The sequence below is a fragment of the Helicoverpa armigera genome, chromosome 22 (assembly GCF_030705265.1).
Source record: "Helicoverpa armigera isolate CAAS_96S chromosome 22, ASM3070526v1, whole genome shotgun sequence".
Lineage (NCBI taxonomy): Eukaryota > Metazoa > Arthropoda > Insecta > Lepidoptera > Noctuidae > Helicoverpa > Helicoverpa armigera.
Window position 1 is genome coordinate 6,336,599 of NC_087141.1, and position 21,586 is coordinate 6,358,184.

General features: G+C 38.2%; 2 protein-coding genes across 3 annotated transcripts in view; both read right to left on the reverse strand.

Annotated features, from left to right (window-relative positions):
* Nucleotides 1-52: 52 nt before the first annotated feature.
* Nucleotides 53-14,828, reverse strand: LOC110375596 (AP-1 complex subunit beta-1). Of its 2 annotated transcripts, none has more exons than XM_021333759.3 (18): nucleotides 14,702-14,828; nucleotides 14,326-14,512; nucleotides 13,124-13,294; nucleotides 11,162-11,359; nucleotides 10,707-10,824; nucleotides 10,104-10,294; nucleotides 9,255-9,437; nucleotides 8,216-8,398; nucleotides 7,544-7,738; nucleotides 4,911-5,003; nucleotides 4,402-4,523; nucleotides 3,871-4,061; nucleotides 3,415-3,515; nucleotides 2,991-3,095; nucleotides 2,487-2,619; nucleotides 1,911-2,028; nucleotides 1,182-1,308; nucleotides 53-835 (listed from the first exon to the last, which is right to left on the reverse strand). In XM_021333759.3, the coding sequence occupies exons 2-18, from the start codon at nucleotides 14,431-14,433 to the stop codon at nucleotides 434-436; spliced, it is 2,739 nt and encodes a 912-aa protein (XP_021189434.3). In that variant the 5' UTR covers nucleotides 14,434-14,512; nucleotides 14,702-14,828; the 3' UTR covers nucleotides 53-433. The 2 variants fall into 2 exon arrangements, with proteins under 2 accessions (XP_021189434.3, XP_021189433.3); XM_021333758.3 differs by having other exon boundaries at nucleotides 14,628-14,756.
* A 5,371-nt stretch (nucleotides 14,829-20,199) lies between these two features.
* LOC110375594 (unconventional myosin-XVIIIa) overlaps nucleotides 20,200-21,586 on the reverse strand; it is a 245,879-nt gene continuing 244,492 nt past the window's right edge. The window contains exon 37 of the mRNA XM_064040283.1: nucleotides 20,200-21,474. Coding sequence (XP_063896353.1) covers nucleotides 21,390-21,474 — 85 coding nt within the window. The 3' untranslated portion in view covers nucleotides 20,200-21,389. The remainder of the gene's footprint in view (nucleotides 21,475-21,586) is intronic.

Consider the following 21,586-nt stretch of genomic DNA (forward strand, 5'->3'; position numbering starts at 1 on the left):
TTTTTTTGTTACCTTACTTATTATTGGCATAGTATTTCAATTGAAAAAAAAATTGTGTATAACGTAAATTTATTATAACGTCTTAAATATAGCGTGTTCGTTTGTTTACCAAACTATGACACCTACTATACTATAGAACATACGCCGCACACATTTACAGCAGTTTCATAAATATTATACAATTCATAATTTCATTGATAATCTTCGAATACAAATTATACATTTATTTCTTTCTAGTTTTTAATTACATTAAAAATCCAGATGTAATATAGCTGCGTAAATATTTTGAGGCTTTTGATTTGAATACGACTAAACTCTCGCGATAAACATTCATACATCAATAAATGGAATTTACATATTACAAGTCTTTATAACTTACAATAGGAATACTTTAACATCTTAGACCAACATATACATATAACATAGTGTGAGATTACGACTTGATAATGGCTTCATACGCTTGGAATATGCAAGAGGCGACTTCGACCGTCCTGGATTTTAGACTGAGAGTAGCTTCAGGGTTGCCAGGCTGAAGTTTTAATTCTAGAAGCACCCAGATGTTGTTTGTGAGTTTTAGCGACTGGTAGAGCATGTCTTGACCTTCAACATTTCTTTTAGCGATGGTATAAATGTTATTCAAGGTCATTTTCTGTGCGATGGAGTCAGCGGTGCCGGTCACGTTGGAGAGTGTGTGCTGGACTTCGTTGGCGGCGGGTATTTCCTTCCATGTGGTGAGGAACACTCGCTTGTCTAGCTGTCCGTCTTCAGTGAAGAGGATGTGAACTGGGATGAGGCACGCGAAGTAGAATACGTCCACGTTGTTCTTTATCGCTACCTGTTGGCAAATTTATTGGTGGGTAAAGTAATTGGTAAGTACTATTATATACCATACAAAACTACACAGTAAAAATCATTTTTTTAGGCAACGTTTTATACGGACAATACTTTTCTGTAGTTACTTTGTGTTAGACGAACTTTTCGCGCTGGCTTGTAAGGTCAGATTTTCTTTACTTGCATAGCCAAAAATTCGGCTACTACGGATGCTCTCATACGTGATGTTCAGCCAGGATTAGCGCAGACACAAGTGCACTCACTATTCCTTAACTCTTATGGCCTGAAGGGACGGCTTCCCGACACGACCAGACAGAGGTCCGGCGCAGGATGTATATGTATGTATGTACCTGCAGGTTGTTGAGCGGGTCCATGCGCTGCACGGGGCCGGTGGTGGCGAGCGCGAGCGGCGCGTCGGCCGCCGCGCCCGCGCCCACCGCGCCCACGCTCAGCCCGCCCACCGGGAACACGCCGAAACTAGAACAAAATCATTATGATTTTAATCGTGGTTATACCTTTATTTCTATAAAGGAGGACATTTTGCTAACTTAAAGTAATTTTTTTTTGTCACATCTAAACCGCTCCGAAATCAGCTATTTCATTACATAACTCATGTACCTACTTACGTCTATTTTAGTATTCTATTAAAATGTTAATCTCTAGTTGTCTTATACATGTCTTTCTAAGTAATGCACCTACCATGTTATCTCTGCATCACCTTAAGGTTGACTGGAGAGAATGCCCATGGCATTAAGTCCGCCTTTGTAATTGTATGATTGCATAAAGTTAAATAAATAAATAAACTCATGCCTGGATAAGTTTCTGTCACAGATTAGACGAATGACGAATACCCCAAGCTCATGCTAGCAAAAAACATCAATGGACTTTTGATTTGTAAAGTTGTTTCGTTGTTACTAGACAGGCAAAAAAATTATGATCAGCAAAATATTATAGCTAAATTAAAACTTTCTACATTTGCCCACCATCATTTTATCTGGCACAAATAAATCTAACAAGAATCCTATATCAAAACAGAGCCTAAAAGTAATGTATAACAGAAACAATAATATATATCTGACCTGTTCTTGTTGAGTTGTATGGCGAACCCACTCATGGCTTGCATGGCCTTGTTAGTGAACGTCATCTCCATACGCGGCTGTCCGTTCTGTCGGCTGAACGTACCCCAGATCTCCAGACCTAGAGAGAAATTATATTATTTAATGTGTGATATTTGATAGCAACGGTCACCAGGATAAAATCTTCTTCTTCTTCTTCTTCTTCTTCTTTCGAGTCGATGACATGTCATATGAGACTACACTATGTCAGCCCAATATTCCGCCACAGCGAGAGCACGGCCGGATGCGCTCATTAAGTCCTCCCGCGAGCAGGTTTCAGGGCACAAGGATAAACTAACACAGGATAAAATAACAACTAGCCTTTTGGCTATTTTTAAGGTGATAAGCAACATGTCCCCTCATCAGACCGTCATTTTACTCATGTTATGTTTATCTAAAGCGCAATACGTAAAGTTCTGATTTCAATAATATATATTAACACGTTTATATTAGCTTCACTTGTAACTATTTAAATCACAACAACAGCTTCAATTTTGAATAATCCCGTTTTAAACAAGAATAAAAGTAGTCAGTACATACCTTTCCCCTTGTCAGCGGGCAACCAGCACTGCTTGGGCGGCACGTAGGAGGCGGGCGCTGCGCTGACGCCGAAGATGTCGCCCAGCAGACCCGTCGTGCCCGACGTCGTCGCCGGCTCGGGGCCGCCGCCCAACTGTGCCGAAAATAATGCTAGTTATTTGTTTAGGAAAATACATTTTGGTCAAATTGTCAACCAATTTAATGTTATGTATTTGCGAACAAAGGTTCGAAGACATTTTCTTAATTTTTTTTTGCTAACAATATACTTTACATGACAAGAAAGTATATTGTTAGCAAAAAAAAAAAATTTAATTAGCTGCCCTAGAGAGCCGATTACTGAAACGCCACTCAATTTTAACCGATAGCTCAAACATCATTCTATGTACAAATGTAGTTAAAGTTAAGTAACGTTTAATTATTTTGTGTCCCATTGTGCAGCGAAACTTTTAACCAAAACCAATTATGTAATTATAAAACTTGTGAGATTTTGTGAGCTTAACTTACAAGTACATCGAGTCCACCGGCCAGCAGGTCCAGGTTGGAGGTAGGCGCGGGGGCGGGAGGGGGACCGCCGATGTCCATAGACAACAGGTCGCCGATCAGAGATTCCTATGAACAAAGGTTTGGAATTAGACATTTTATATACTTAACCATATTAAAGCCATATTAAAAAATATATTTGTAATTTTTATTAGAAAGACGAGACAATTAATTATGGTGATGTGGAATGTCATTGACGCTGTGCTTTAACCCTGATCAAATCAGAATCCAAGTTATACATATTTTTATACAAATATTCTGAAATCTTCAAACTTTTATTATACCCTTTATATGATTATTATGAGACATGAACGTGTTACATTTTTTAATTCAATTTCAGAGGATTGTAAGGCTTGTTGTATATAATAATAACATGAGCAGTACATACCCCGTGCAGCTGGTTGGGTATGACGGTGGGCTGCGGCGCCGCGTCGTCGTGTGGGGCTGCGCCCCGCGCGGGCAGGGACTTGCGGACTCCCGCGCCGCGGCCTAAGGGGAAAGGGAAGGGATATTATTAAGTATAGTAACAATTTGAAAAGAAAGCTCGTGATTTGACTAATCATGGTTTTTCGAAATGTGGAAACCCAAAATGATCAGACCGATTCTTCTAAAAGTCCCCAAAGTAGAATGTCGATATGACAATATACGTATTGGGCACTAAACAAGATGATAATGAGGTTTCCACTTACTGAATAAAGATTATTTACTTGGCCCAACTATCAACTTTATCAACAAACAAATTATCAACTGGTCAAGCATCATAAAATTTCCACTTATAATTTAACAGTGAATCAGTTGATCCATTCAATAGCAAGTAGTTGCAAACATTTGCAAATTGACCTACCTTCAACAAAGGCAGTGGGTGGCTTATGGTACACGGAGGCTAACGAGCTGATGTGACAGATGAGCTCGTCCAGGAGTGTGGGCTCCAGAAGGTCGGTCTCCTCAGAGATGAGGGGTTTATCAGCCAGAACTACTTCCTTGGCGGCTGCCGGGTCCGTTGAGAGGAGACGCCAGTAGATGAAACCGCGGTCCCTGAGAAAAAAGGGTACAAATTAAATTTTATTGACATTGGGTGTGTCCAGCCGTGTCACAGCCGTGTCCCAAACTACATTACGCAGCCAGATAAAAAGTAACCGGAGTTTTGCGTATATAATGCGACCTTTCAACCGTCAATATGTATTTACATAACTTTGGCAGTCGTTACAGGTAGTCAGAAGCCAGAAAATCACAAACGAATCTTAGCAAGGGTATCGCGTTGCCTGGTTTACCAGGAGATCAGATAGGCAGTCTCTCCATGTAAAACACAGCTGCTTCCAATTGAACTGGAAGCCGACCCCAAACATAGGCTCGGGAGATGATGATGGAGTAATACCTGAGGTCAGGGTTGTCAGAGTCCTGTGTGGCGAGGCTCAGCACGTGCTGCACCAGCTCCTGCGTGTCTGCCGGCCGCTTGAGGAACAGCTTCACCACCGCTGTCAGCAGTTGTAGTTGTACCTGAAGGTGTTCACATATTCATATAAGTACGATCATATTTTCATTTCAAGTATATGTATTTGCCGCCAAACTTGATGGCGTCTCGCAGCTAAAATCCTAGAAAAGGTACGTGCATGTGTACTTTAAAATGGCTCCTGTGCAGTAACTAGCGCGATATTCGGAGCCGCCATTAAGTCGTACACACTAAACGAGTTTTGATCCGAGAATATACAGTTACAGCCTTTTTTCACCGTCCCACTGTTGGGCACAGGCCTCCTCTCACAGGGAGAAAGATTGGCGAGAATGTACTTGTAGCTGAAAATGGTTTTTTTGTTGGTATTGTAGCACTATATACCCTCTTTCATATAAAATGTAAATAATATGTATGTTTTTCATAATGTACTTTACCTGTGCATTTTCATCGTGGAAGCCCTCGAGGAATGAGTCGAGCAGCTCGTCAGCGTTGTCGATACGTTCCGCGTACTCACCCACTATCCATACCTGTAGCAAACACATTATTTATTTATTTATTTATTTATTGCAAAATGTATACAGATGCATCTTATGCTAGGTACACATTACCCTGTTAGGGCGCAGCAAATTAACTTAAAACTAAAGTATTATAATAATGACTTAAACTATAAATATATATATATATTACATTAATTTATAAGAAGTTAACAATATCTATAAATAATTATTAGTTAAGCTTACATCTACTTAGGTATATGACTGTAGTTTTAGTTTATTATCTTAATTATTATATCTACTATTATTGCACAATGTTTTAGGAACGACATAATACTGTTTTGTTTTTATTCATTTAAAACAACAAATTAAATTATATCTAGAGGTGGTTATTTATTATTTTAAGCTTCTATCTTCTAAGTATTCCTGAACACTATAGTAGCATTTTTTTAACAGTAATAACTTAAGTCTAGCTTTGAATATGCCTAGGGTTTCGGTGGAACGGATGCTTTCAGGTAACTTATTGTAGATTTGAATGCTTCGGTATTCTGGGCTATTTTTAAACATTTGTATCCTAGGTGTTGGTAAAGTCAGTTTAGTTTTGCGGCGCTCGTTCTTTTCAAAGTTGAACATTTTTAGATTTTTCTTAACAAAAATGGCAATTTCTAATATGTATATTGATGGTAAAGTTAATATTTTATTATTTATAAAGTGGGGTTTACAGGTGTCTGTTGGCTTTATGTGGAATATTATTCGTATAAGTTTCTTCTGAGCTATAAATATATCTTTGGCATCTACGCTGTGCCCCCACATGATCACACCATAGCGTAGCCATGCGTAGGCATACGCGTAGTAGGCAGTGAGAGCACACTCTGCTTTTGTGTTCGTTTTGAGAACACCAAGTCCATATGAAAATTGTGATAGTTTTGTTTTTATCTGCTCGACATGTTTTTTCCAGTTTAGATGTGAGTCCAGTGTGATTCCTAGTAATTTAAATTCTTCGACTTCTTCAATTTGGATATTGCTAGTTATGGTTTTGAGGTTGATTTTTTGTTTTTGGTATGGTTTGAATTGTATTATTTTAGTTTTTTTATTGTTTACTTCAAGGTTGTGATGTAAGAGCCAAGATTTTATTAGGTTAAATGTTTCGGTTATTTTATAGGTGTATTCTTGATTGTTTGTTGGGGTTTTAAAGAGGATGGAGATGTCATCAGCAAATAATACACAAAGGTGGTCACATATTTTGGGCAGGTCGTTAATATATACTAGGAATAGTATACACCCTATCACACTTCCCTGTGGAATAGACCAGTTCGTGGTCAGGATGTCCGAGCGCACGTTTTGTAGCTCACATGTGTCGTGATCGAGGTGTTCCACCTGCACATACTGCTTCCTATCAGCAAGATACGACTTAAGCCAGTCAAGTGCATCTCCCCTGATGCCAACTCCATTTAATTTAGTTAATAGGATCGAGTGGGATACTTTGTCGTATGCTTTTGTCATGTCAAGGAGGAGGCCTATTGCATAGTTTTTGTCCTTTATATATGTCAGTATTTCTTGTGTATATTTATAGACTGCTAAGGTAGTTGATCGATTTGTCCGGAATCCAAATTGGTTATTGTCAAGAATGTTATATTTTTCTAGGAATTTACACATACGTTTGGTAACTACTTTTTCGAATATTTTCGAAAATGCGGGGAGAAGTGCTATGGGTCTATATTGGCTCGGGTCATTAGAGTTTCCACCTTTTTTTGGTATGGGTTTAATTATCGCAATTTTGAGTCGGGACGGGAAAGTTTTTTCTTCTAGGGATTGGTTTACAAGGAATGTTAGTGGATATTTATATAATCCTTTGATTAATATAATCCTAACTAATATTATAAATGTGAAAGTAACTCTTTCTGTCTGTCTGTCTGTCTTTTCTTCACGCCTAAACTACTGAACCGATTTGTGTGAAATTTGGTACAGACATAGTTTGGAACTTGAGAAAGGACATAGGATAGTTTTTATTTCAAAAAAAAAAAAAAATATTCCGGACATATAGCGCCATCTATTGGTACAAACCAAAAATTTATTCCGGACATATAGCGCCATCTATTGGTCAAACCAAAAATATGCCGGAAGTCACTATTCCATGCGAACGAAGTCGCGGGCAAAAGCTAGTAATGTATAAAATACTTAAACACTCGTACAATAAAAGATTGTCAACCATCCCCCGACTCCTGTACAGTTCGCAAATTGTCGACCATTTGTTACATTTGTAGTTGTATTCGTTTATTCGTGTTTTTCATTCGAATTTACTAAGTGCGCTAGACGAAGATGCGTAGGCAGCAGTTAACTATTTAATTTAAACATGACTTTTTATATAAAGTCACAGTTCTAAAGTTAAAAATTTATGAATATACAATAATAACTTTAAGCAGTTGTTTATTTCTTCAATGCGTATTTGTTTAAAACTCCTACCACATTAACTATCCACTAAAATGTAGACAGGCATATTTTTTTCTCTGGTAATGTTATCACAAACTATTAATGGTGTAATATAAACCATTATTCATTGTACAGCAACTCACCATGGAAGCCCTGGCTTCAGGCTCGTCCAAGGTATCGAGGTTCTCACACAGCGTGCTGATGATGCTCTCGTACTTGTTGGGGTACTTGCGGAAGATATCCTTAATGACAACGATGGCTTCTTGTACCACGTAGTTCACTTTGGTTTGGATGAGTTCCAGAAGAGTTGATACACAACGCTCGGCCGATGGTTCCACCTGAGGAGTAAATTGGAGAATTAAAATATGGGTTTAATTTAAATATTTAACTCAGCACTGGTTGTTTTATAATGTGACATGATTGTATTTTTATCCAGGCTTTAATTCTCAATTTTTATGTAAAATTCTCTGCCTGATTAGGATTGTCTAGATATAGACCAGACATTTTTATTGGTTTCCACATGCAAAAAAGCAATTTATGACACAAAATAAATGGGTATTAAAATTTTAAAGATTTGAAGAACTCAAGAACTACTTACTGCAATAATTCAAAAATTATTTCAGTATTGGATAGCCCATTTATCGAGGAAGGCTTTAGACTTCTTTTTAGCCGGTTGCGGAGAATAGTTCCCACCGAAAACGGGCAAAACCAACAAACATCTTTATTCTTTATTTAGTAAATAAAAATGTTTGGCCCTAAATACACCCCTATTTTTCTTCCCACAAAACTTCAAATTCAAATAAAAAGATTCTTACTTTGATAGCACATCTACCAATAGCCCTCACAGCCTTTCTAACGAAGTCCACATCGACCTCCGTAGCGTACTCCTTGAGCTCGCCCAGCACTTGAGCGATGTTCGCCTGCGAGGCCAGCCGAATCATTATGTCTAGCTTCTCGAGTTTCACGTAGATAGGGTCGTTGTACTTCACGAAGAACACCTGCGGGGAAAAGGTGATAGAGAGTAGGGTGAAAATTGTTTTAATAAAAGATATATTTTGTGTACAAGAGCTTTTTACCGGTGAACAAAATCTCTCATACATCTTATACATAACATAATGTGAGGTAAGTTTCATCATATCATTTTAAGGATCCACAAACTCCTTGGGATATATATGTAGTGACCTAAAATGGGAAAATAGTCTCAAATGGTATGTATGTTTGTTGCTTTATCACGAATGGTTCAACCTATTTTGATGAACTATGGTATGCACAAAACTGACTCTCTTGATTAACACATACATAGGTTACTTTTTATTTGGATGCGAAAAGTTCTTTCGTTGCACAGATAGTTTGTCTAATCTGTTACATAGATGGACCGCAGAGCTGATCCGGTTTTCACGAGACTTTGAGACTTTTTCCTTTGGCCGCTGGTAAAACTTCAGCTTCATCAGCACATACCTTCATCTAGTGATGTAAAATGAAAAGAAACGATTTGTATTTTTTCACTTTATTGAAAAAAAAAAACTTTGCATCATTGTTTTTTTTTCTAAATTTGTTTTTTTCTAGCCTATGTTTTAGTTCAATTTTCAAAATTTCCCTTGTGTTGAGTCAATATCAATGAATGTTGCCAATATTTTTATGAAATTTTGGTACTGTTTTATCAGAAAAGTACAGTAGATTCAAGAATAAACCTAAGACTGTATTATGTAATCTTAAGTATTAATCTTTAACGGTAAATGCCCTAACAATTTTAGAGTTATTATACACTTGAAAAAAACAAGGCCCAGAAAAAAAACTGTTTTTTTATCAGGTTTTTTTCACATTAGAAAAAGAACGGTTTTTTTGCAACACTACCTTCATCTCATGCTTGAGTATGTCGGGGCGCTTCTGCACGACGAGGTTGATGTTCCTGAGCGCCACGTACTGCACCTCGGGCTCCGCGCTCAGCAGCGTGACGAGCGGCGGCGCCAGCTTGCGCGACAGCGTGCTCACCAGCTCCGCGTCCTCCGACACCATCTCCATCAGCTTCATCAGCACCTGCGACGAGTTTGTTGGGACATTAATCCTCCTTACATCCAACTTGAACAACCTAGACTAGGGACCTAGATAACTGCATACTTAAAAGACCAGCATCGCTTGAAATGCTTGAAAAAGTCGCAAGGTAACTCGAGGCCGCGCGTCGCCGCGAGAGAAAACACCAACAAGACGCGCGAGGCTCGTCACCTTATCAATCTGTTCAAGCGATACTGGTCTTTAAAGTATGCATTTACAAGTTTAAAATTATTCGGTTGGGATCAAAAATTCGAAACTGCCCACTTAAAGTTTGGCTTATAATATATTGTAATGCTGAATAGTTTATTTATTTCAACGCCCTAATGTCTATGTCCCAGTAGGATCGATTTGAAAAAACTTTGAGTATTATAATTCCCATGACCATTCATCGAGAGAGGCTAGTTTTTACCCGGCCCCTCGATGTAGTTCCCACATTACCCACTAAAAGAAGCCAGTTTATACTAGCTTTTGCCCGCGGTTTCACCCGCGTCCCGTAGCCGAATGGTGACAAAAACTTAAAACCTTCTCCTGGGTCTAAGTTACCTCCCCTCTAATTTTCAGCCAAATCGGTCAAGCCGTTTTCATGTTATGTCGTGACAACGGAAAGCGGGTTTCATTTTTATATATATAGATTAAGTATTAAATTTTTACCTTAACAGCGGACAGAACCACAGCAGCATTAGCATGAGCAAGCCTGGGGGTGATTCTCTCACAAATAGAGTGAGCTTCCCTCGCATCTCTCGGCGAATAGTTAGACAAGGCATCCAATATAAAGACCTGTCCCCACTCCGTGCACTCGTTGAGAGCTGTCAATAGCTTGTTTATGGTCGGCGCGTTCATCTCTGTGGACGAAAGAGGTTGGTTGTGTGTGGGTCTATTTTTGGTTTGTTTATGGTGGGTTGGATTTTGGGTGGATGCCAGTTTTTTGGGAATAAATTGGCTGTTGTTTTTAAAGAAAATGGACAAGCAAGAATATCTTTTACTTTTGAACCGGAGATTCACATGAAAATGCCACTTCTCTTATTTTGCCATAAGATTGAAAACGTTACACAAAAATTACCTAATGTATCTTTTAAATGCTTATTAGCTGTTCCTGGTTAAGAAGTTTTTGTAGCAGATAAACAGAATTCCTGTCGCAATTATAATATTAAATAAGGATATTAAATAGACCATCTTAATTATGGCTACAATAACTACGATATTATTATTTTAGTCCAAGCACTATCCCACATTGTTTAATAAGACTGCACTTACCAACAAGAGGCTGTCCCGACACGCTGGCCTCATTGATCTCCGATAGAGCGGCGACGGCGTTCGCCACTACCATAGGGTTGGAGTCGCTCAGTAAGTCCTTCAGCTGGTCTAAGAAGCCCTATTACAAAGTACAAGAACATTGAATCAAGAGTTATAAATGAAAAATATAATATTTAATATAATATCAATAAAGAATGTTGAATACACAGAAGGAATGACAGAAATAAGCTATAAATGAATTGACTACAATAATTTAGGCCAATTGACCAATTTATCTTATTTTTCTAATAACCTACTTAAAACTCTGCACTAGTGTGAGTCACATACAGTTACATAAGTTTGGGAGTATGTATGTTTGTTACTCTTTCACGTGCAAACATACAAATGAATTTTGATGAACCATAGCTGTAATATAACCACTAGTCATATAATAAAAATATCAGAAAACAACCAACCTGATCTTCCACCATGCTCGAAGAAATATCATACAGCTTAGCAACGCAGACCGCAGCGGTCTTCCTGACATACGGGTCTTCATCTTTCAAGCACTTCCGCAGCGGTTCACACAGGTACTCAGTGATCTTGTCCACACGGATACAGCCCATGGTCCGGACGGCCAGGGCCCTGATCAATGGGTTTGAGTCCTCGCAGTCCTGGAGTCAACGTGGTTTGTGTTGGTATTGTGTATAAAAAGAAAAGAGAAGCAACACATCAATCATACTGAAGCAATTTTTGTATAAGCAATGGAGGTAACTTTGCAGTCTGAGAATATTAGATTGAATATGTATTTTGTGAAATAAGAATATAAGAAAAAAATAATTAATGAGACTTAAATAGAATCAATACATATATTGTATTATATTGGCTTATAACTGAAAAATAAAACTATTAGTTTCTTTTGCAATAACAACTTGAGTTAAAGAAAAATACAGCTATAATTTTCTTGCTGGTGAAATTACTCAATATTTATTTTCAGACCAAAAAGTTTCCTCCTCATAATAAATGGGATATAATATAATAAAATAATAGCCGATGTGCTTCTAAACATAATAAAGTATGAGGCATGGATTTTATTTTCAATAAATACTTGTTTTTTTTTTCAATACTTTCGATTATTATGTAGATTTACACATTTTTTGTGCTAGTGACAGGGTTCATACAAAATATTTGGTTAATAATAATAATATTTGTGATGATAAGTTATTATCATGCAATGTACAATTTTCCTATAGATTGCATGCAGGGTGGTTTAGTTAGGATTGGACAGTGCTAATTTTGTTTGAATTGAGTTTTATTAAATTTCTGTTAGACATTTGAATATTTTCGGAAAAAAATATCTTACATGTTATGACGGAAAGTTTGAATTACAGTGAGATAGAAGAATATAGGTGAGATGACATTAAATGAATTAAGTATGCCCAAACAAGACTACATATTATCATCTTAGGCTTACATTAAATAAGAACGGAAGTTACTTCTCTGCAAAGAGTCACTTTTAACCACATCATCGCTAACCATGAGGCGCGATAGTGGTTGTAAAACAACCCAAATTATATAATATGCAGTAGAAGTGGCTAATAGCGGATGCCGATAATATCCCCAAATAGTAATCTTAATATACAAAAAGTTAAAAGTTAATATACAAAAAGTTAATCAATCATTGAATAAGGACTGTCTGACAGAAATTTCTCAAGAATTTCAACAACTTTTGATATTAGAACAACATCAATGTGTAAATCTACAATCAGATGAATTGATTTTGGTTTTTCTGGATCATTTTGTTACCTTAACAAGCTGGTATGTTGGTAGATCCTTCCACCCATCATTATAGGTACAGTAGACATTAAAAAACGATAAAAAATACATGTCACACACACAAATAACTACAAACAGTAGTTATTATTATTAATTTTTAAATACATTAAAACAATTAAACATTGATTTCTTGAAGTTTTTTTGTATTTTGTAATCTATGCCCATTGCCATGCTCATATTTTTTTTTGTAGAATTTGACAGTTTTTTTTTGGTAAAATTTTCAGATATTCAACCCATGCAGAGAAAACACAGTAAAGTTATTGAAATTCACAAATTGGAAGGTTATTCAGGAAATGTTGATAGAATGTATGTATGTAGGTATGTTTTTTAACCGACTTCTCAACAAGGAAGAGTTCGAGAATTTTTGTTATTTTCAATGCTCAATTTCGCTCTACATTTACATTTCAAAAATTACATAAGCAACACTATACATAGCTTTAAAAATCTCTTTATTACTACTGTGTTATTCGAAACAACTCTTAACACCATAATTAAAAACATTGTGAAGTAGTTTATATATCAAATTATCTAACATTTCCTGAACAATCCCCATTTATAACACAACAAACCAACATATTACACCAACGTATTACAGTGTTTACCTTGACAAAAGTATTAACGGCCATGATAGCCATGTCCGGCTGGGACTTGGCATAGTTCATCAGATACAAGTAGACCAGCTTCTTCAGCTCGAGGTTGTCGGTCTGCATGCAGTTCACCACGTCGGGGAATAGAGCGGACACATCTTTGCCGACTGTCATTGACGCAATGACCTAGAAATAATGAGAATGTATTTATTATTGAAGCATCACCTAGACATTTAAAAAAAAATGGTATAATATAAAAAATATAAAAGTTATTTTTTGGGACTAATGTGAATTTGTAAAGCTATCATAAAATGGACGTAGTTATGCAGAAACGTTCCAACCCACTGTACGCGTAAATGCATTTACGCGTTTCAGTTGTATTATTTTTTATTCTAACTAGTAAAGGTACTAGAGGTTTCATTGTTGAATTATATTGAGTTTAGATAACCATATGCTAAATTTTAGGCTGTTCAATCACAATAACTCGATTTCGGGTGACTTGTGGGTTGGAACGTTTCTGCATAACTACGTCCAAATATAGTTACAATTTGGTTGATGATCAGAGGATCTTGGGTATAGTTAAATCTTGCTTTGTTAGTAAAATTGTAGTCGAATATTTTCACCATCCACTTTTGCTATTTAATTGAGAAAAGTAGGTACACAATACGTCTCTAACCCGCAGTATAGTTGAGTATCAAAATATTGACAACTGCATTCCAGATAGGAATATGAACTAAAAACAGAGATGGTAAAAAGAAACATAATATAATATGACTCATATTTCTGATAAGCTGGTATCTAAATTATAATCAGGAAGTCCTCAACATAAGCAACGTTTAACAGCTAATATATTACTATCATTTCTGGTTTGTTGACCATAGGTACATAATGAGTGAAGGCAAAGAAAGTGCCTTCACTCATTCTATTCATAAAAGTCTAAAAAAGGTCTTATGCAATACTAGTGTTTAAGCCATCTTTTTGAAGCATTTAAACTACTTATTAGTATGAAGTAGTCAACGAAATCGTCCCAATATTCAGCTAGATAATATGATGATATGGTTATGACCAAATTGACAGATTTGTCATCATTCTAACTATCATGAAAGTTTCTTGGCATTGGAGTGTAAATTCCTATCTTTCAGTACTTTTAACTTCAAAATGAGGATATTGAGTAACGAATATAGTTTTAAAGCAGAAAAAGAGTACGTAAAACTTACTTTTTTCACCGCCTCCTTCTTTTTTTCCTTTTTATCACTGTTTAGCTCAGATTTGAGCTCAAATATCTCGCCCTTCTTTGTCGTCGTGAAATACTTTGAATCGGTCATCTTGGCTGCTTATAAGCACTTCTGTTATAATTTAACTACACTATGATTGAGAAAATCCTTTTTATTTGTAACACCCGACCTAGAAAATCGATAATATCAGATGAATTTGACAGGCAGTTTGCGGCACCGAATACTTGCAGAAAATATAATTTAAACACAAATCAGTAATCAATTAAAAGAAGAATCATATTTACGTTAAATAATTGCAAAAATCTACTTCTAAAGTCGAAAAATTGTAAAACAAATGTAATAAAACTTGCAAACGCACTTTTGACACGACGGAAGGGGCGTAACAATAATAGGGATGTGCGGTCGTATCGAGTAGTAACTTAATGATCGATTAGCTACTTCAGTAATGAAATGGATTATATTATAAATACTAGCTTCTGCCAGTGACGTTATGTGAAGTTGAAATATTGAATAACAGTGTTTATTTTTCAGCGTTTATTCACTCATTAAAATAAAAAAAGCACTAACAAAACTCTCCGATTCCGAGATTTGATTAATGAAAAATAAAGAAAACATCGTACACTCATAGTTTAAGCGGCACCCCAACAAAAAGCTTTGTATTAATATTCCTTTTTAAATATTAAGCTCTTTGCCTCAGATCAAAGAAATAGGTCTGAGCTCTTTCAGCTCTTTGCGATGTTTTTTTTTTAATACAGCAACGCAGAATCAAATATTTATCTGAATTGATTGTAGGTACGTCGTTACGAGCGACGAGTTCGGTTAAATTATACACAAAACAAATGCTGTGACACTTGAAAACATTACATTGATTTATCATTTTTAGTCACATCGATTTCTCATTCAAAATAAATTGAAAGATCACATCACTAATTTCGTTCAGAAACCAAGAAAGCAATTTGATTTATATCAGAAACGTTTAAAAATTAGGATAATTCGTTAATATTTTGCATAATACCTAATAAAATGAAAATGAAATAACAAAATATTACAACATATGTACGAATAAATAAAACACGAATCCACAGACTGGTAAGCGCAGCGAAGGATTATCGCTGACATGACGTGGTGGTCGGACGACAAAGTCGAAAGATTAGAGTAACACTGTGGGAAAGACAAGTCTTGTGTTGGCGCTGAGCTGGACATAAGGCCGATTCCAATCCCTGTAGCGATCCGGCCGTAGTGGGCATGCCTATAACCCTAATTTATTTGTGACGTCACCCTTATTTCTTGTTTTACATCTCTATGAACTCCCCGGTATTCTCTCTTATGTAAATTGTATATATATTAAGCTCTCGCATACTCTCCTTGAAGGCTATAATGGTCTCTTATGTAGTCTAGTAGTAGTATACCCTCCTATGTAGGTACTTGCTAGTCCACCGCTTTATGTGCTTTCAAAAGGCCCTTTACCCCGTTGTTTAATTCTTTGTGTTACTCATTTTACCCCTGTTACCTTATTTGTCGCAAGTGCGGCTGCTGAGCACGAGGTCTCGGGTTCGAATCCCGAGTCGGGTCGAAATCGCTTTGTGGGTTTAGAAGACTTTCACAAATACAATAAAACTGACAACTGAATGAATCGCTATGGCAATTGTCAAGGGTCTGCTCCCAACACTGACCTCTATGTTTACCACAGGTCAGTGGCTCCCAAAATATATTTAAATAATTAATTATTTAATCGTTCAAATGGTTCCGAAATTCACAAACATGATACGTATTCATTTTAAGTATCAGAGGTTTTGCGGTAAATCGTTTCGGACCGTTTCGCTCCGCTTTGGCGACCACAAACCTCTCCATCTTTTCACGCAGTTTGCACCTTGAGTTTTGGCTGTAAATAAGAACTCGTAGAGGGCTGCAGTCAGGATGCGGCGCGCCGCGACGCAGCGCGATGCCCTGCCGAGCGGTGCCTCCTGTCGCGGCCCTAAGCGACTGCGCCGAACTGTCTGGTTCGCTAAGTCATACGTCAGTAAGATCTTATTTGGATTTTTTTTGTGAAGTGTTTTGTGCTGTTTTATTTTTAAGTAATAAATAAGTGTAAATATATTATATTCGTAAGTACCTATATTTTTATATGAATGGCATAAACGGCTGTGGTGATGCGGAAGACAGTCAACCTACCACATCGTTGGATACCTCAGTGAGATGTCCCCACTGTTCACAGGCACGTTTTTTTAAAGGTGAACGAGGCTTGAGGGTGCACTATGGCAAAGTACATAAAGCTCGCGGCGTATCCTCAGCCTCTTAAACTGTATCCCCTACCTACCACATCGACAGCTACAACACTCACCCCACTTTGGCAACAACTTTCCAAATTAAAACATTCAGTGCCCATTCTGAAGAGAGTTCCTCGTTGCGCAAGACCGTCGCCGTCGGTTGCAAAAAGTTTAGCACGGTGCGTATATCCCTTGCTGCCCGAGAGAACTCTGAACGTGCCTGGGAACAGTTATTAACCTTCCCATATAGGGTTCTACATGTTCAAAAAAGTTTGGCATCTAAAAAAACTTAGACAGCCCAAATTAAGGAAAACTGTATGAGTACTATTTCTTCTTTTGACCCTAAATTACCGGCACGTCTACCCCACAAAGGGCTTCTACATCATGTGGAATCCAAATTAGGAGAAGGTGACATACGGGGGGCTGCTAGGGTACTTTTTAGCAGCGATGTGTTCGCGCCATACTCTCCAGAGACTTTTACAGCCTTGGAAAGTAAACACCCGGCCGCAGCAAATGACCTCTCCTTCCCCGACCCCAGATCCATTATACATTACAGCTATCCAATTGCGCTCGGCTGTCAACTCCTTCAGGAGCGGCTCCGCCGGGGGCCAACACTTAGAAGACTTAACGAGTGCAAGCGCCGGGGAAGCTGATGAGTCGCTTTTGAGGGAGCTGACAGCTCTTATAAATTTAATGTTTGCCGGCAATGTGCACGATGCCGTCATCGATGTCTTGTATGGGGCTAACTTAGCGCCCTACGCAAGAGGGATGGCGGCATTCGTCCCATTGCCGTAGGTAGCACCTACCAACGTATCGTAGCCAAAATAAGCTGTGCCTATTACAGCGAATCCTTGGCCAGCAAGTTCCAGCCCCTACAGTTAGGTTTCGGTTCTAAAGGGGGCTGTGAGGCTGCGGTACATGCATTAACAACTTTCCTCAATAGTAATGAAGGGGAGGTCATTTTAAAGGTTGAAGTCATGAATGCCTTCAACTCCGTAAACACCGCAAAAAAAGAAATTATTAAAGTTTTTAAATTCCTTTGGCAATGTTATAGATACTCTTCGAAATTATTATATAAAGGCCATCATCTCGAATCTGCTGCTGGATGTCAACAGGGTGACCCTCTTGGGCCAGTCATTTTTAGTTTAGCTATAAATCCAATTATTCGTCAACTAAATTCAAAAATTAACGTCTGGTATTTAGATGATGGCACCCTAAGAGGCGATGTAGATACTGTTTTCAATGATCTTACACTCATCATCATCCTCCGAGCCTTTTCCCAAACTATGTTGGGGTCGGCTTCCAGTCTAACCGGATTCAGCTGAGTACCAGTGCTTTACAAGAAGCGACTGCCTATCTGACCTCCTCAACCCAGTTACCCGGGCAACCCGATACCCCTTGGTTAGATCGTTTTCAATGATCTTACACTATTAAAAGAAAAATTCAAATCAATCGGTCTCACACTCAACTTTTCGAAATGCGAAATTTCCATTCCTGACACCAACATTCATAGGCAAACGAATATTTCAAAATTTCATACCATAGCTCCGCAATTAAAAATCATTGAGAAGCCTCTCTTCGCCTACTAGGGTCTCCAATCTATGACGACAAAACTTCAATGAATCACGAAAAATTCAAAACTTCAATGACATTTCGGACTAACCTGTCCTTAAAATTAATGTACATTCGGCATATACCCTTATTCGATATTGTTGTTTCGGACCAAAATTAACATCTATCCTTCGCTCTTCTCATTTGTAGAAACATCCGAACCTATTAGATAAGGAACAGCCTTTCTCTTATATTAAATCTGGCCCTGGACGACCGAGCCTGGCAACAGGCCTCACTGCCTATTAGCTTGGGAGGCCTCGGCGTCCGCAAAATTTCCAGTCTTAGTTTACCGGCATTCCTCTCCTCGGTCCACAGCACCGCAAGTCTCACTAGGAAAATTATATCTTGGTCACTGGTGGACTTTGGGGTGAACACATGAATGCTTGGAAAATGACTTGCCCAAATACGGTTTTGCCCAGCGACCCCTCCTCTCAGAGACAGTGGGATGGGCCGCTCTGCAGCATCACACACACGGAATGATCTTCTTAATATGTGTAATGGTGCTGCCAAGCGTGCTCGTCTGCTAGCTGTGGGAGACTGACTATGGTTGCAGTTTATTCCGTCAACCAGTGTAGGTACTATGCTGGATGACGACACCTTTCGGATCGCTACATGCCTTCGATTAGGCGCTCCCTGTGTTGCTCCGCATCGCTGCCATTGCGGTGAAGCTGTCGACAGCCTCGGGCACCATGGTCTGTCGTGCTGCCGAAGTGCTGGTCGTATTGCACGGCATGCCAGCATTAACGACATTATGCGTCGAGCTCTTTCCACCGCCGGCGTACCAGCCGTGTTAGAGCCTAATGGACTGGTACGTGACGATGGAAAGAGGCCAGATGGCATGACGTTGTTGCCATGGAAAATGGGTAGGCCCTTGGTGTGGGACGCAACATGCGACGACACCCTGGCGCCATCACATCTTCCTAGCACGGCAGGCTGTGCTGGGGCGGCTGCACCTTCTGCAGAGACCACCAAGCGGCGCAAATATAATAACCTTATTGGAAATTATAGTTTTGGGCCGTTTGGGGTCGAAGCGCTTGGACCGTGGGGCCCGGTTGGCGTTACTTTACAAGGACATCGCGAAAAAGCTTGTCGACCCTTCACGTGACCAGAGGGCTGGCTTATTCTTTGGACAAAGAATTAGCATTGCCATTCAACGTGGCAATGCAGCCAGTCTTCTGGGCACGTTTCCGGAGGACAGTGATGCGGAGGAATACTTCGACGCCTGATCGATGCTCTTTTATATGTTTTATGTTTATATATATTTTGTATGTAGTATTTTATTTTTAGATTTGTATAAAGATAAGTAATTTAAGTTTGTATATATAGTGTGTACATTGCATAAAATAAAGAATAAATGTTCAAACCAAAGCCAAAAAATAAAATAAAACTGAGCTGCACTAATTTAATAGGTATTTAAAAAGTTGCCACTGAAATAAACAATTTCTTATGATTTAAATTAAATATAACACTTGTTAGTATAAGATCCCAGCATAGAACGACCTTTACCCTGATGGTTATTGGATTAAAGTAATTTTTAGTTAACAAAATATGCCAATAAAGAGATTGCAAATGTGTATTTCCTTTTATGTCGCCCCTATGCACTCTCTTATGTACAACCCCTATGTACTCTCCCTCTATGTTCCCCTAAATACTCTCTCATGTATGAATGTCCATGCCCTTTTTTGAGGGCTTTTTCGCCCCTGTCTTATCAATCAGGTCTTTTTTATAAATCGATGGCCTATATTCAGCATTGGTAAGTAGACCAATAACTATGAGAATAACCAATAGCTTACTGTTTAATTTGAAAAAACCATCAGGGGGAAAGATATAGATTCGAATATAAAAACGCGTTGACCTATTGACTGAGCAGCTAAGGATAAGTTTGTGATATAAAAACATCCTTACGGAAGAAACCCGATTGAAAATTGCTGCAAAAACAATTTAGAGAAACAAGGTAGGTGAAATAAACGTAATACACTTTATATTTTCAGTTACTTTATTAAATAATTTCATTTTACAACCAGTATTGAATGCAGTAACATTTCATCACATTATAGTACATACACATATCATAGACAATTTCATAATGTGGTTACAGACACATAGACATAATACGTATATATAGAATGAGTAATGGAGTACACAATACGAGATACATTATAATGAGGAGTACATTTTCATAATCAATAATCAGCTAGTGTATATTAAAATTACTATAAAACAAACCAGTCGTGAAGAAAGTTAAAAAAAAAACATGTTCTATGTACCTATCAAGATATGTTTCAAGTCTACTATAAAGCCAACAAATCATTTGTAACAAATAAATCATAGTTTAACAGTCTGATCACACGAATATTACAAATTAAATAATAAAAATGTATATGCCATCTAGTTATTTACAAAAGTTAGCTAACTAAATAACAAAGAACCTAATATTATTTTGTAAGTTACACGCCACTAGGCCGTCTAAATACTGACTGGCTGGCCGGTCGCTGACCGATCTCTAACCGATAATAATTATTTTTCCTACAAAATTCTACGCTAAATAAATTAAAGTCCAAGCCTAGATAATATGACGCCGGTGCAGTAATCAGAAGCTCTTGTTCAAAGATATTTTTTTAATCTGGAATGCATTCATTTTTAATAACTGGCAACACTGTCCAGGACACCGGCGCCAAGTATTCCTAAATACACTGAATTACCTAAAAATCTTTATCAAACCGCGTTAATAATTTCATATCAAAAGCTTCTCTATGAATACATGAATCATTCGAATGTAAAATCGTTTAATGTAAAATGTCGATCAAAACTGTAGGTAATATGTTTACGAGCAGTCTAATTTAGGAGCCATCGTTACATTGAATTCCAAGCGTCTATTGCTACTGTGTGGCCTATGTTATAATATTAATCATCGCTGGTATGTGGGGGTGGATGTACGAACACACAACAACATCATTTGCACTGAGGAGTCATTTATCTCGCACTTCGCGCCATATTTTGACAGCTGTCACATTTGACATATGACACTTTTGACAGGTGTCATTTTTGACGTTTGGCGCGTCTTGTTCAGTCGGTGAGGGCGATGGGCGCGGGCGGGTGGCGGCTGCAGAAGACGGCGCAGAGCGCGGGCAGCGCGCGGGTGAGGAGGCCGGCGCCGGAGGGCTGCTGTTATGCGAACGACTCCTTTGTGGGGCTCATCTGCTTGCTGGAGCCCACGCTTGATCTGCTCTCGCGACCACCGGATGACTGAGATCTGAGGGAAGAAAATTAGATTTTAATTATTATTATCGATCATAGGGGAGCTTGTAGTGAATCCGAAAGAGTTCGTTCGATCAAAAGGTGCCTTTCAGATGAGTTGCCTTGAG

Excerpts from the sequence above, each read along its gene's own strand:
- LOC110375596 (XM_021333759.3), bottom strand. The coding sequence starts at position 14,433 with ATGACCGATTCAAAGTATTTCACGACGACAAAGAAGGGCGAGATATTT. Across the intron at positions 8,399-9,254 it reads TACTCAAGCATGAGATGAAG|GTGTTCTTCGTGAAGTACAA; the intron begins GTAGTGTTGCAA and ends TTTTCCCCGCAG. Across the intron at positions 7,739-8,215 it reads TTGGTAGATGTGCTATCAAA|GTGGAACCATCGGCCGAGCG; the intron begins GTAAGAATCTTT and ends TTTACTCCTCAG.